Source organism: Ammospiza nelsoni, chromosome Z (assembly GCF_027579445.1).
Source record: "Ammospiza nelsoni isolate bAmmNel1 chromosome Z, bAmmNel1.pri, whole genome shotgun sequence".
NCBI classification, from domain to species: Eukaryota; Metazoa; Chordata; class Aves; order Passeriformes; family Passerellidae; genus Ammospiza; species Ammospiza nelsoni.
In genome coordinates, this window is record NC_080669.1 from 75,842,291 (window position 1) to 75,858,341 (window position 16,051).

At 40.5% G+C, this 16,051-nt stretch overlaps 1 protein-coding gene across 3 annotated transcripts in view; it reads right to left on the reverse strand.

Annotated features, from left to right (window-relative positions):
* The window catches only part of EGFLAM (EGF like, fibronectin type III and laminin G domains), a 76,839-nt gene that overhangs the window by 43,753 nt on the left and 17,035 nt on the right, over positions 1 to 16,051 (reverse strand). For all 3 annotated transcript variants that reach the window (XM_059492763.1, XM_059492762.1, XM_059492764.1), the window contains exons 3-7: positions 15,368 to 15,451; positions 14,240 to 14,266; positions 9,781 to 9,898; positions 9,404 to 9,539; positions 2,825 to 2,991 (exon numbers count right to left, since the gene is read on the reverse strand). In XM_059492763.1, coding sequence (XP_059348746.1) covers positions 2,825 to 2,991; positions 9,404 to 9,539; positions 9,781 to 9,898; positions 14,240 to 14,266; positions 15,368 to 15,451 — 532 coding nt within the window. The remainder of the gene's footprint in view (positions 1 to 2,824; positions 2,992 to 9,403; positions 9,540 to 9,780; positions 9,899 to 14,239; positions 14,267 to 15,367; positions 15,452 to 16,051) is intronic.

The window sequence follows — 16,051 nt, forward strand, 5'->3', positions numbered from 1 at the left end:
ACAGTAATAATGAAGGTGGTAATTCTTATGATGTGCATTCTGAAGAAAAAAGGTGCTTCAGTTTCAGAGATACCAGCTGTCTGGCACCTTTTCAAACTCACAGGTGACAAAGAGGGCACTGGCTGGCGCTTTGAGACACTCAAGCAGCTGGTGCCACCTGAGCCAGCCCCCGGGGACTATCAGGTGTCTGTGAATGGCACATGCCCTCCTCCAGTGACTGATGAAAACCACAAAACTTTGAGGACCTCAAATCTGCTGAACACTAACTCCTGAGTAGCCGAAGTGAGTGATAAACTGGACCAAAATTCTGGGCTTTCTGGCTGCTAGAAGCAGGAGGGTACCTTCAGATACATAATGTGAATTAGGAGTGAGTTTTAATTGGATGCCCTTGAGCACAGTATGTAGTTTGGGGTTTTTTTCTGTTCCTGTTTTTTTTTTTCTGAAACTTGTCCATTAAATCATTCTTCAGAGGTTCTTACTGTTTTGGGAAAAAATAAATGTTCAGGCTATGCACAGCTTTAATGAAGAAAAATTTTCTTCATTAAAGTTTAGCTTTTCTAGCAATATGCAGAGTACTTGTGCATCTGGCCAACATCAAGTCAGTCTCCTACACAGACACCACAAGTAAAGACAAGTGAGAGCTGCTATCAGCTAGACTATCATCTCAGCTACACTCCTCCCTTCAGAAAACGAAATAATTTATTTCTAAAGGCATGCATCCCTGACACTTTTGAGCAACACTTCTTGCTCTGCACAAATCTGGTTGTTGTGACAACAGGTATCCAGAAGATAGTGCAGGTTTTCATGGGTAGTGGCTATATGTAGCTTTTAAGCCTATTTTCAAATAGTACACTGACAAAAGAACAACATTTGCCAAAGGGTCCAGAACACCACAGTAGCCCCAAGTACAAGTGGCCTGGAGCAGGGCTGGAGCACATCATGGACATGGAATGGCCCTGCCCTGCAGGAGCTCTGCCTGCTCATGAGGGTCTCTGCCAAGCACTGCCAGGCCCTTGGAGCAGGGAAATCAACCTCTCAGCCACTGCAGCACTGATGTGCCTACCCTGGGCCAGCACAGGCGTTTAAGTCCAATCAAAGAGCAGTGCAAAATGCATAATATACTGAATTTTCAGATCTGATCCAGGCATAGAGATTCAAGCTAATGTCCCTTATGAACCTCTCTAGAAATCAATGCTTATGCACACCAGATGTGAATTTGATTCCAAGCTCTAATGACAGAAACCCATGTTCTAGAGACATCTTGGCAGGCCTCTGCAGAACAAGCAGTTTCCAAGGCAAAGTGCTTTCCCTGGAGTACTGCAGTAATAAGCACAGCGTGAGGATGATTCCACCCTTATTAACAGAGCTAAACACTTTATCTTTTCTGACCAAAGGATGCAGCTGCTAGCATCCAAAGATAAACAAGATACCAGGAAGCACACGTGTGCCTGAGGCAGCAGGAGTTGACCCTGGAGGATCCATGGGCCAAGGAACTCCAGAGTACACTGCACAAGGTTTTCACAAACATTTACTTCAGAAGTTAAACTTATGAGCTCAGCAGCCATAGCAAACTACATGCAAACTGTTCAAGTGACTGAATTTATGACAGAGGGACAAAAGAAATGGAAACTTCCATATTAGAGTCAATGAGAAAAGGGATTCCACAACAGAGAGGCAGTTCAGAAATAAATCTTTATCTGGTTTAACTGGTGGATCACTAAGCATGTTGTTCGTGTTTTTGCAGCATGCAAACTTTTCTTGCAGAGCTCACAGTCCTACCTGAATAATTGCTGCTCATTTTCACTAGTTAATTACAGATGGTTTGCAATTGAGAGAGTGAGAAAAGGAAAAAAAAGGCACTTAAATTTAAAAATACTGACACGCATTTGTATAGAAAAAGTTTGGAACATTAATGATATAGCTCAGTTAGTCCCCATACCCTGCTGGCTTCGGCTGTGTTTCCTACATTGTTTCTCTGCATGACATTGGGTTTTTTGCTGACAAATCATTGGGTGATTTGTGTGATTCCCAATATGCTCTGTGTTGTCATGGTTGGGATTCTCACATACAAGCTATGAATTTGGGTGTGATGAGGAGAAACAGCCCCTTAAAGTCAGCCTACAGAGACACTGGTAGTGGCAGAGAATTGCCTCAGTTGCTGCTGAGGAAGCCCAGCAGCAACTGGACCAACACTTACTGCAGTGTGCATGGTCTATATTGCTACACAAATGTAAATATAATATTTAACAATTTTATATGTTGGCAGGTTCACCTCATATTTTTGCTATGCAGCTTCTGATCAAAAAGGGGTGTTTATTCCCTTATATAATTATTTTCATGACTGTGCTTAATAGTTAAGAGTCTTACTCCTCAGAAAACAGTACAAGTTTGATTTGATCGTTCTGAGTGGCTGAAATTATAAATGTAATATATAAGGTTCAGCTTCAAAGAATAGAAAAAATGAACAATAGACTTGTCTCTCTCATTTCTCCCCTTGATATTCAATTATTAGTACTGCAGGAAGCCAGCACAAAATTCAGAAAGTAGTGATCCAAAAATACCTGTCAGTGACCTCCAGAACAAAGAAATGGCACGAGAGTGATGCTGCCTGGGTCTTTTCAGATCTTTGCTCATGGCTGGTCTTTCACAGGGTGCTTGCTGCATGGTCCTCAGGCAGGACTGAGAGGTGTCAGAATGGAGGTGACTGTGCCTGGAGAGCAACTCTTTCCACCAGCAGGCCTCCACAGCTGCCCCAGATACACTTTCTTTACAGATACACTTCATTTTTGTTCAGCTTTAATGACAAAAAGGTGTCTGTACTCACTGAATGTGCGGATGACGTCGCTCGGCGCACTGGCGGGGCTGGATCCAAAGGAGTTTGCTGCTCGGATGGCAAACTGATACTTGGTGTTTGGGAGAAGTCCTTTGAGAACCATGGACTCCATCTGGATCTGCTCTCTTATTACCGTCCAGTTGCTGTCAAGGTCTGGCCTTGAGGATCAAACAAAGACCAGATCTTGAATAATTAAAGCTGGCTGTATAAATTAGCTGCATTTATACTTTTCCAGGAAATACACTAATACATGAGTCAGAAGTCTACTAAATCATCACCGAAACCCTTCACTCTTAAAGATCAGACTGTGCAACCCATCATTACCAAGTTGTGAAGCCTGTGATGCCAAAACTGTATAATCATAGAAACGCAGTTACTCGGATTTTGCTTATAAAATAGAGGAACAACTGACAAATCCAGTTAAGTTTATCTGTTTTGTGGATTTTGGATTCGTAGTTTTCAAGTGAAGGTCTCTTACCCACAGTTCCCACCTCCCTACGTGGCTATATAAAGCAATAGTTTGCAATAGAGAGAAAGGTCTTGATTTATTTCTTAAGAGTTTGCGTTCTAATGCCAGTAAGTCCGTTTAAACATACACAAGCATTAGCAAGATGGGAATCCAACATTTGATCTCCCAAGTAATCAGTTTAATACACTTACATACGAACATACAGATCCCAAAGTCTTCTCTTCAGGAAAACAAACAGACAAAAAAAGCAACCCAAACCAAAAAAGCCCAAACAAAACCATCAAAAAACCCCACAGAGACAACCCACAAAACCCACAGAACAATAATGCACAGAACATGGCCTGTGTGCCCGGATTTTGTAACAACATTCCTATAGCTGCTTTTGGACAATGCCTGGTTAACTCCCAATTCATACTGCAAGCCAGCTGCCAATAAGTACTTCTCTAGGTGCCATTATATTTCAAGTGAAACCAGTATAACCATTCACATGGCAGTTTGCTATCAAGTGTTTTAAGTTCATGCATACAGGCACATTGTAAAGGGGTGGGCAACTTCAAGTACTCTGAAAGAGTATTCTGATGCTTTCACACCATTTCCACTCTCTCCAAAAGTGGCCTCTTCTTATCAAAGAGAGAACAAAATAAGAAGCTAAACAAATACAAACAACACAGTAATGTAAACATTCACTCTAGGCCACCCAAAATATTAAAATTAAAGTTTATGAAAGTAAAATAAGGACAGAAATAGCTTGCAGAGAAAATTATTCCAGCGTCCTTGCAATATTTATTACAGGAAATAACCTCCAAGTGCACCCTGAATCTACCAGTGTTTACATAGGACTAGCTGCAAATGTCTCCAACAGTCTTCAAATTAAAAATTATAGCACAAGGCAGGCATTTTGTATTTGTTTATTTTCAGCTGGAAGGAAATGCCGAAGTTAATTTATGTTTTCTTTTAGTGGTCGATACAGGATTTATTGATCACTGAGGTCCATTGTTGTGTGCCAGCATGGCAAATGCAGTGGCAAAGCAGCAGTTCCCAGCTGCCTGTCTCAAGTGCACAGTGGCACACAGGACATGAGTATTTCATTGTCTCACTAAAAATAAAAACAAAATCAGACAAACGCACAAGATGTAATGATAGCTAAACAGACCATCTTAAGTCACCCTTCACCACCATTTCCTGGTAGACAGAAGAGCATTTATTTTGGCTACTCTTCCATAGTTTCCCTCCTCTGAGCTTTTGATGCCTGGGCCAAAATGAAAATATATAGTGTTTCCCAAATGAAAGCTGTTAACACTGCCTCCTTCCAAAGGCTCGCTTAGTAGTGTTTTCAATTTTCCTGTACACATCCTTTTTTGGTTTTAATTCCCATCCAAGGAATTCCTGCTAGCTCAAGAGCTGCCTCTTTGCAACAGACCTTGCCCGTGTGTCCACCCAAGTGGAAACAACACACTTTTGATGAAGGGACCCAAAGGAGGCACTGCACCCTGAAAAGATTTGGAGATAACACAAACAGCAGGCTAGGCTTCAAACACACTGACTGTCCCTCCCAACATTTCCTTCTGCAGAAGTTTATAATAAAGGAAATGCCTGCAAACATGTAAGGATCTGCAGCTGAAGGAGAGGGAAAGAGGCAGATTTATCACTTGACCTTTGCTACTTCTCCAGAATGCTCCATGTGTGAACAAAACAGTATGAGATGAAAACATGGCAAACAGATGGGGAAGGGAACACAAATTCAGCTGGTGAGTGCATCCAGGGCAAGCCAGCTCCCATGTTCCCTGAGATGGGAACATTTTGTTGAAAACTGTCTTCATGGTCCTTTTCTTTATGTTTTATTTCAATGTGTTGTCAACTTTTACACTGGAAGGGCTCATTCTGACACCCCTTTTCCCATTTTTCTGCAGCAGTACATTCCCCAACACAGGGGACAGCACCTTGCAGGGCAGCTCCAAGCACTGTATCTGTGACTGGGGAAATCAGACACCTTCCATGGACATTGCCTGCTCTTGATGCAGCTCTGCATCTCCAACACATAAATGATATGCAGAAAAAAAATCTAACACAAGTCATAGTGGTTTTAAGATAATAAATATATGGCTAAAGCAAATAAGACTGGATGGGTATAAACCAAGGGCAGAATTCCATGACAAATGTACCCAAAATTTTGGATTATTGCTTTATGTTGTAACTTGGGAACTGATTCAATCCAAGAAGGTAATTCTTTCTGATGCAGAGAGCAGCAATTTCATAGTGACTTGAACTTCCTTTTAAAATCACCTGGAAATTATTTAAGTGTGAGGCACCCCCTAGCAATCCAATTTTCTAACGTTTCTGATTGTTCTTCCATGCTGTATTTGTACTCATCTCAAGGGAAAAATTCATCTTATAATGGTTTTAAAAAGTATTCCAGCAAATAATAAATATGATGACAAGTACAATACATCATCATTTGCGATGGAAAAATGTCTTGTATAATATACTGCACTATAACATATTATTTTTAGTAACTATTATTATTTCACATTACTGTGACACTTTGTGCAAAATAGATCAACTGATATATGCCAGGCCATCTGTGAGGAAAGGAAAAGTGAACAATTTTGGTAACTTTTTTTCTTGTTAGATATTCTTCTGATACAATATAATGTTGTTAAGCACTTCCTCCCTAATATCTTTCACTCCTCCTTCTTCATCAGTTACCTTCTCCTTCAAGGAGTTAATCTCACAAGCAGTGAGCTAAACACTGAGTCAAATATGCCTGTTTCATCCAATAATCAGGGAAACAGTATTAAAAGTATTTTTTCCTAGACACTGGGAGGTGTCTCCCTGGTCAGATCTGTTGTTTCAGGTTCTTTGCAAACAACAGCAAACAATGACTGTCTGGTTCAGTGCAGTGCCAGAGATAGTTCAGCAGGGAATGGATTCAGGGGTAGAATTTTCTGGGAGGGAGAGGGAAGGCTTCAAACTAATCAAGAAATCTGTGCACAACACTATGCTGAATCTGCACCATCCTAACATCTGAATACTAATAAATCTCCCAGTTTTATCAGCAGAACCTGACTAGTTCATTGCAGCAGAAGTTTCATGTCACTACCAAGATACTGAAAAATTTCCTTTGCATGCCAAGATTAATATTAAAAGCTTTTGATTTCATCTACATACCAATGAGATGAAAAGAAAGTGACCTGATTGTTTTAGGGCATGTGCTGTTAAACACTTGTGGTTCTGTAGCTGCTATGTGGCTATAAAAATTCAGGTAAGTTAATCACCAAGTTTAAAAGATCATGTAGGCATTCAACGGATTAAAAATTTGAGTATTTGAGTGAAAATATCCAAGACATTTTTAAGAATTAATTTTGCATAGCATCTTTAGGAAAAACACCTAAGCTCATATGCTTAAGTCTGGGGTCTCACTTTAGAGACTTCCATAATAATGTAATTTTTCGTTAAATACTTTTCACCATTAACCAAAAGAATATTTACACTGAGCCTAAAAAGTCACACAGACATATATATGTCTGTTTTGTTCCCTTAGAACTATCCAGTGAAGAATGAATCCTACAGTCTCCTTCCAGATTTCCAGCATTTAGACAAGTGGGATTGTGATCTCCTTAGCATCCTCTGCTAGTCAGCAGCACAGTAGAGTCTGAATCAGCTCAGCTCATCTTTTACCTGAAGCTGTCGGCTACCCTCCACTGCCTGTACTGAACCAACTACTTCCTTGGGTGCCAAGGGAAGTCCCTTAGGCAAGAGCTTAAATAAAGCACCATATTTAGACCCTGAGTAGAGATGGGATGCAGCTAGCTCTGGTTCTGATTAGATTCCTGTATCTCAAAACAATTAATATACTGAGTTTTCATGAATGCAATGAATTTCACCAGTATCATAGCTGAGCAATTGAGAGGAGTACTTTGTCCCAACATGTTTTTCCTATGCTTAAAATCATAAAGTTAATTCTAAGGAGAGGGAAATTGCTTAAATAATGTCAGAGTTTTTAGGCATTTGTGCAGTGCCCAAGAAAAATTACAGATTTGCATTAGAAAGTTATTAATTTTGCAAAATCACAGGATAATGGTGTATTTCTTTGACATTAGAGGACCTAATTCTAATTTACTTGAACTGATTTGTTTTAGTCTTACAATGGTTTAATTTACTGGCTTTAACTCATGATAATACATTTTATAGTAATTAAAACTATATGCAGCGAAAGACAACAAAGCTTAAAGTTAAATGTTTACCTTTAGCTGCCATTAGGGCTTATGGCTCATTGAACTTACTCCAAATATACAACCAAGTTTCCAAGGCTAAGAGAGCATAATCCCAAGATTAACAAAAGTACTTTCAACTTAGCTTTAAACCTCAAACTAAACAGTGTAATCAAAACATTTTGCTGTTAGCAAATTCTTTCCCAAAGTCTAAAGCCAACGAAACACTGAAATTTCAATCACTTGCATCTTTTGACCTAAACAGCAGCTTTCCACTCCCTGGCTGAACAAAAACATTCAAGGGTGCACTTTTGGTGTGTCAGATAGAGATGATGGTGCCCACTTCTTCCATTAGCAGGCTCCTGGTGCTATGAAGAAGTTTACATAACCCTCCAGGTTCCACTGTGCAGTCAATGAGAAGGCAACAAAATCCCTTCTCCATCAACTGAGCAAATGAGAGAGAAGAGATGGAGAGAGAGCAAAAAGCTCAGATAAAAATTGTGTTCAAAAATAGATATTGAAGAAATTTCACTGTAGGTCTACAGCAGACATTACACAAAGGAGATAAGGATCTTCAGCTCTCATATCCTGCCTCGCAGTGCACTGAATATTGGATGGCCTCCAGCTAAACGTGGGGGCTTTCAGCCCAACAAAGTGCACCAGTTAACAAGTAGGTTTTAGATCTGGGTATTCTTTTTGCTATATCAATATCTTTTTGCTATTCTTTTTGCTATATCAATATCTTTTTGCTATATCAATATCTTCTAGATTGTACCCATACTTTGAAAATCAAGTTCTTCCTGTGTGTTCTAACAACAACAATTCTTTTTAAAAAATTACTATGCTTTCCTTAAGAACAATTTTTTTTTTGACCTTTTACACATTTGAGTAGTTTAAGAATCAATTCTCTCTCTTCCAGGAACCTCAACTAAAACCTCTAATCAAGTATTTGCTCAAAGGATTAAAAGGGTGAATTTTACATTCACTGTAAGGGTAAACACGGAGACAAATAGATTTGTATGCAGATATTAGCTCACACACACATATGAACAGTCAAGTACAAATACTTGTTTATGGTTGCAGATACAATCACCTCCTCCTGGCCCTTTTTATGCAGTTTATAAAACCAATTTGACTGGAAACTTCTGACAGTTCAGTTCTATTGTTGAGAATTTTAAGAGTTCATCATAAAAGAACAAAAAAGCACCCCACCAACACCCCACTTTTCCCCCAGATCTAAACAGAGAGATCAACATTTCATGTAAACTTGATTAGCATTAGCATAACAAAGCAAGTCTAAATTCTGCAAACTCGACAAAACAACTTCATGTTCAAGAGGTGTCTGGGTCTGGCACTGGATTATGTGATTTTTTCCTTTAGGGGCTACAGTGTTGGGTGGATGATTGGGCTGGATGATCTTGAAGGTCCCTTCCAAAACTGATATTCCTATGATATTATAACTTTTGTCAGGTAAAACTGTCAAACACACTGAATTTCCAGTCCTCAGATTATTTTCTAAAGCAGCCCAGGGAAACCACTCTGCCAAACATCCTTCTCTCATCATGATTTGACAGCATTTGATAACAGGAGAAACTTAAAACTTCATTAATCCAGGCTGCTGTTAGAGGAAACAGATCAAATCAGACCTTATTTTTTTTTCCATCAGAAAGTACAACTTATTGGTGATTTTATAACAAATTGGATCCTTTCTGGTTTTGTCTTTAAATTTCCATGGTAATTCAACACACACTGAGAGGAAAACTAAGCATACAATACAAAGTAAATAAATCATATCTATATGCAGTTGAACAGCGCAGTTGAGGTTAAAAAAAAACCCCAAAACACTATAGTGCTCAAACACTGAAATTTAGACTCCACTAGCAAACTTGCCTGATAAACTCCACCATGTAGTACTGGATGGGAGAACTTCCTTCACTCACTCCAGGCTTCCAGGACAACGCAACTTCTGAATCAGAAACCACCACAATCTGGGGCTGACAGGGTGGCGCAGGAGGCATGCACTTATCTAAGAAGAAGTGCAAAAGAGCAGCATTAGAGAAGCAGCTGGGTTGCTGCACACAACACTCAACACACACAGACTTAGCAATCAAATTCATAGGCTTCTCCCCTCATGCTTTTGCCCCTCTAAAACCCTACATGTGTGGAAAAGTAGCAGGGAAATACCATGATGCTGCACACGACAGAGGTCAGGTGTGCGTGCTACAGGCCCTGCCAGTTGTGCAGCAGAGCCCTGCAGGCAGAGTTACCTTGGGGTAAAGTTGTCACCTCCCTGGGCACGCTGGGCCGTCCTTTCCCTGCCCAGCTGTACGCTCCAACGCTAACGCGGTGCACAGTGCCCGGCTTCAGGTTCCCAATAACAACATCCTGCCAAGTCAAGAGCAGAAAAGCACGTTGTGACAGCACTTCTGTGTGTGCTGTGAGCTGGGACCCAGGGGTCTTTCATGGTGTTTTCCCTGTACTCTCCTTGGGAAATTGTCCCCTGCCCAGTGCAGCTCAGAAACAAAAAACACAAATAGAATCATATTTCCTCTCAAGCTGTAGCTTCGCCCCAGAGGAATCCACAAGGTCGACCTGGACCCATTTCTCAGCATAACTCATAAGGTTGCAGATATTTGCATTTTATATCCAGCTTTTTCAATGGTGAAGTCAAAGGCACATATTATTCCCTCTGTTGAGCCAACTGCTAGCATTTGGTATCAGTCTGGTGTGTTTTCCTCTTTTTTTTTTCTTGTTTGTTTTTATTTCTCTTTTAAATTCATAAAACCTCCTGAGAGCAAAGCAATTTGATGCAGTGTGAACTGATGATCCTTAATTTCTCACGGAGCAGAGCCCTATCCCATCATCTCTCACAATTTTATGAGCTCAGCTAACAGCCTTGACCTGAAGCAAGCATTTCCCTTATTTGTCCTTCTGCCATAAACACAGAAAGATTAACCCACAGACAACTACTGTAAAGGAGACAGCACTCAGCTCTGTGTGGAGAGCTTGGGCTGATGAATACTCTTCAGAGGAGTCTGTTCAAATCTCCCAGAAAATAGAAAACATCACCAAAACATTACATTTCATCACTGACTGCTTCACATAGCATGGATTGGCATCAGACATTTAGATCTGATCTTTAATGGAGAGTACATACATGTGTACAGAAACTGAGTATTCTTTACCTGCAGCCTACCTGGAATGCCTATGTTAATCCCAGACTTATGAATTTTGACAGCATATACAAGGAAAGAGAAATATCAGGTTCTATACCACAGACTGTTATGGTGTGAAAAATAAGCACTTACAAAGAACCTGTTTTACAGCTATTATTCTTCTGGGTTTCATTCTCTGATGTTAAACACATTAGTCACAGTGTATTTGAAAATGTAGAGTTCTCACTTTTCTTCATATTGGAACAAAACTGCACTTCCAGTTGCATTAAAATAGTAAACAATCCCAAAATTTTATTAACTGCTAAATTTCCTTTTGATGGTCTTTTGGAAAAAACCACTTCCTCTCTACTCTTTGGGGAACCTACATTATTACTAAAACATTGTTCAGCAACACCCTGCCATCTGTCATTTCTGCGGACCTGGTTTTGGAGGTCCAACACTGATTTCCTATTAATCAGTGTGGATCACTTGACCACTATCTTGTTTTTCCATCATTCACCCTTGATCTGCTCAAATGATGTGGATAGGTCTGAGATGACTCTGAGATGATAACAATGCTGGAATAGTAACTGTCCAGAGAGAGGCAGCAAGAACACTCACTCTGAAAGATTAATCTGGGTGTTTCAGTCTCATAGCTGAAGGGACTGAGGTCTTTTACAATGTGATCTGAGAAGCCAGTTACTGAAAACCCTGTACCTCCTTCTGGTGACAGAACTGATCCCCCACTCCTGCCTTTCTATCCTCCATGACATACATACTGTCTGTCTGCCCTTAATTTATCTGCATTTTTTTCCTGCCAGTATTCCTCTTTATTACACTTATGCTTATGAGGAAAAGTCCTTCATTTATCTGTCTTACTGTTTTCACACTATTCAGGAATAGTATGAAATAGAACTTGGCCCTTGGAGAGAGTTAGATATTCATGTATGCGCCTCATATTATTACCTCCAGACTCAAGTCTACAATAAACTGAACTGAGAGAATTTCTTTGAGTTCCTGCCCAGTCAAGATCAAAGCCCTGACATCTGCTAAGGTATTCAGCAAGTTCAATGTGTGTGCCCTCAAAACCTCAGCAAGGTGTACTCATGTCTTACACCCATTGCTACCTGCCTCCTCCTGCAGTGCCCTCTCCATGAACACAGCCCTGGAACACACAGTGAGTATCTCTGAAACCAAACATCTCATCTTCAAGGACAGGGATATCAGTGAATAAGTAAAAATTCAGGACACCATCAAGCTACCCTAACCTGTGGCAATGTCGGGGAATACCCTCCTCACACCAGGAACATTTTCAAATCAGATTCTGGAAAAGAAACACAGTTAATTGTGCTCCACTGTCCAGTAGCCTTGGAATACATAGTTAATTTATTTTTTCCTTGTATTTCAAAGACAGGTCTTAAATCTAAGTTCTGTCCCTCTCAGAAGAGACAGAGCAGCCTCACAGATAACAAATTTAGGTAGTATGTGGAAGAGTTATCCTCATCATTTTTGTAGTGCTCCCTCCACTCAGCTTAGCTCTATATTTTGAAGCCTGATGCCCCAAACTCAACACTCAATTACTGATGACGCTTCAATAGTCACCAGCTTCACCTTCTTGCCTTGCACAACTCTCTTGCTAAAATCCTGATAAATGACATTTGGTGTTCTCATTACAATCTCACGTTGCTGAACAGGGTGAGGCAATGTGATGCCTTTTTAGTGGCAGGAGAGCCAATTTCACATGGATTATCCCATATATCCCTCCCTGCCCTGCCACACTGCTTCCCTTTCCTACAAGTGTGTTGAAACTGTGAGGCTCAGTAAGCTGCCTCACAGAAACCAGGATTACAAATTGTTTTCCAGAGGAATGTCTGTTTTCTGTTTTGTTTTAATCCAAAAGACCATCAAACCAGGATTACAGCACAGCTGCAGGAACTGAGCTGGTTTTAATGACACTCTCTCCCCTGGCGACAATTCCTTCCCTGAACTACTGGTCTCAGCTGGTCACTTCCCATTTTGTACTGGTATGTTTGTGATTTGACAGCGGGCAGTGCTGCTCTCCAGGGCTCTGTGCCCAGCCTAAAACCTCCCACCTTTAGAGCCTACTAATTTTTATTGATTTTTCTTGTTTTTTATGTGTACTGGAGTTCCTGAATATTATGCCCCATTAGAACAACTGCCTGTACTAAAAGAAACTGCATCTGCACTTCCCCTGGCTGCTGTCACTTACATATTCTCTGCTTTACGATGATATAATACACAATAATATATTATCCACTTTGCTAATACACAGACACATAAACAGGAACATGCAGTGCAAATCAGCTCTTGCTGCTAAAGCAGTCCCACGAGGCCCAGAGAAGCCTCCAAGAAAGCAGCAGGGTCACACCAGCACCAGGAGAGGAGTGATGGAAACATGAACTATGCAGACTTAACCACAAAACTATTGCAGATTTCTGTTGAGTTTGGTATGAATACAACAGAAAGCATTTCATCGAGAACACCACTTCCTGGAGGATTAATGACAGCTGGGAACTGATTAATCCCAGCCATTCATACTTTTCCACAAGTACCCCTCAGAAGTCTTATTTTTATCAAGCAGGAAAAAAGTGCCCAGCATGGAACCTCAGTTCTGAAATGCCATAATCCAGACTCAGCTCATCTAGGATTGAACCAGATAGTCCTGGTTCAAGTGCATCCTGAGGACTCAGCCTCCTGTAGTCCAAACAAACTCCCCTTATTTCAGACCACAGAAGCTCTGTGAGCTCCACCAACCATATGAGATCTCTCTATTCCTAAAATAGCTCTCAGAAAACAAAAGTTTGCAAGAGGCTGTTGATGCTAGGGATTTCAGTTAAACACTGAAATTGCTGTCCTTCTCCCATCCAAACCCAAGCACCTCCTGCTTGCTTCCTGCTCACAATAAACCCAACCTGTTTACTGCTCACAGGAAGCAGACTGGACTGAGTGCAAGACTGGAAATAATCAATCTGATTAATTCACCAGCTGCAAAGCCATTAGGAGAGTTGGTATTTCTTTCAAACTTGTTTTATACTAGTAGCTAGTCTCCCACTCCTTCCTCCTGGGTGTTGCAAGGCTGGCCTCTTCCTGTGCTCCTCCTCCTCCTTGGCTCTCTCTGGACTGGCTCAGGTTCTTCCCTCTTCATCTCCTCTCCAAATGCCAGACTTTGTTCTTCCCTTCTACTGTCTGCCTGACTACTTGACTGTCCCCATAATTTCTAAATCCTCACTGCCTGGATATATCTCATTTTTTACAAAATTTACTCCATCAAAACAAGACATCCATAGATACCTCTGGTCACTGAGAAAAATTCATTGCTAAAAAGGGAGCTACTTTGCCTATACGTATCCACCTTGTCCACCTGTGGATTTTGAGCTTTTTGAGACTACTATCTGCTACATTTTGACCACAAAAGATCATGTGTAAATGCTACATAGAATCAACTTTTGACATCAACTTTTGCATGTGTCTGTGGAGGCACCGAGTCAGAAACATTCAATTTTATTTTTAATCACATCTGTGACCAAGTTTCATGTGAAGCAATACTTACAAAAATTGCTTGTCCTTCAAGTTGACCCTGGGAAAAAGCAAATAGGACTTGTTAAAAACTAAAATAATAAAAAGTGATGGCAAAAACACATAAATAATGGGTCAGGGAATTAAAACAAGACCAATGCTCCAGCATATAGCAGTCTATGTGGCTGTTAATCATCTGCATGAGTACGGGGATACAGACTTTCCTCTCCCACTGATTAAGAAGTACTGCTGTTAGGATTAAGATAAAAAAACAGTGCTGTTTGATCTTTCTCAGCACTACTAGCGAAACTAGTTTTTAAGAAACAAAAAAGGCAAGAAAGGAATACAGAGATAAAGATAAGAAGGGAGAAAATAATGCATGAATAAAGAAATGATATATCATGACAACAATATTGTTTTATTCACTGTGATCCCAGAATCCTGCAGAAATCAGAACTGACAACCAGAGTGATGGAAACCTGCAGGAAATCTGAGCACCCTCCTCACTATTGCTTCTAGTGAGGAAGTGGGGCAGAAAAAGGGAAGGAGGAAAGAGAAGGGGAAAATGGGAAAAAAACCCCAAAGCTATAAAAGGAAAAATATAACTTTAAAAACAATGGAGAGCAATGAGAAAAAGTACTCCTTTCAAGAGCAAAATAAACACCAGCGACTGGGGGAATCTTCTAGAATATGAACTTGCAGAACAGCAACTAAAGTGGCCATATTTCAGGCGGCCACAGTCTCATACAGAAACAGAAACACTCTGTGTGTTAATCACACAGCTGTGTCAGACACTGCAATACACATACAGTGATAATGCAGCTCTCTCTCACAGACTCATGCAATTCCACCCCTTGCATGTGTGAAAATGCATGCATTTAAGATTAAAAGTTCTATTTTAGTAGATTTCCTGACAAAGGTCAGTACTAGGAAGCTGAGAGCAAGTCCCAGTAGTTTTACATGATAAAACGGTAAGACAAGAAGGAGGAAAAGTGCATCACTCAAACACAAAAACACTGTGATTTCCTTCTGCTCAATATCCAAAGCAGATTTGCGACTTGGATCCTCACCACCATATTTCACAAAACTACAAGGAGACAGTTGCAAGTTTCCACTTGCATGTTCTGCTCCAGTGGTCTGGTTGTTGAAAAGAAATACTCACCATGCTAATCATATCCAGACTCAGGGGAACATCATGTGAGAGCTGTTTAACTGCTTTGTCACCTTCAACTTCTGAGTAAAAGACCTTGGGAAGAAGATATAGTCAAACCAGTTACAGCAATAGCTCAGTATTTCAGAATAGCTTACGAATGAGTGCACCAATGCATCACTCTCATACTGAGGACAGAATGTGAGCCCATGATCCCCTGCCTTTTCAAATGCAGGAAAAGCTGAAGTCCTTTAATATTCCTTACATATTTGCTAGAAGTTGTCAGTGTGACCAAAGGACACCATCACACAGTGAATACACCTACCTAATGTGGAACACAGTTGTAGTGCTTGTAGAACAGGCCTGAGTTGTTTCATTGTGCATCATTTGTCCACGGTTGACACGGACAGCTGAAGAGCTGTGGGACTAGTCTGCACTACACAGACACCTTATTTCATGCAAGAAAGATGTTGACATTTCATGATTATGACATTATAAAAATTGCTCTATCATAAAATGTCTCTCCATGTCTGTTGCCACTGGGGACTAATGAGAGAGACAATCAGCTTTCCTGTGCACATAGACCCAGAGATGCCAGAGGGTCAAGACACTACAGTGAAGACATTTTGGGTAGAGCACTATTGTTGCTGCTTGTCGTTGGTTTTATGATCATGCCACACACCAGCTCAAGGCTTA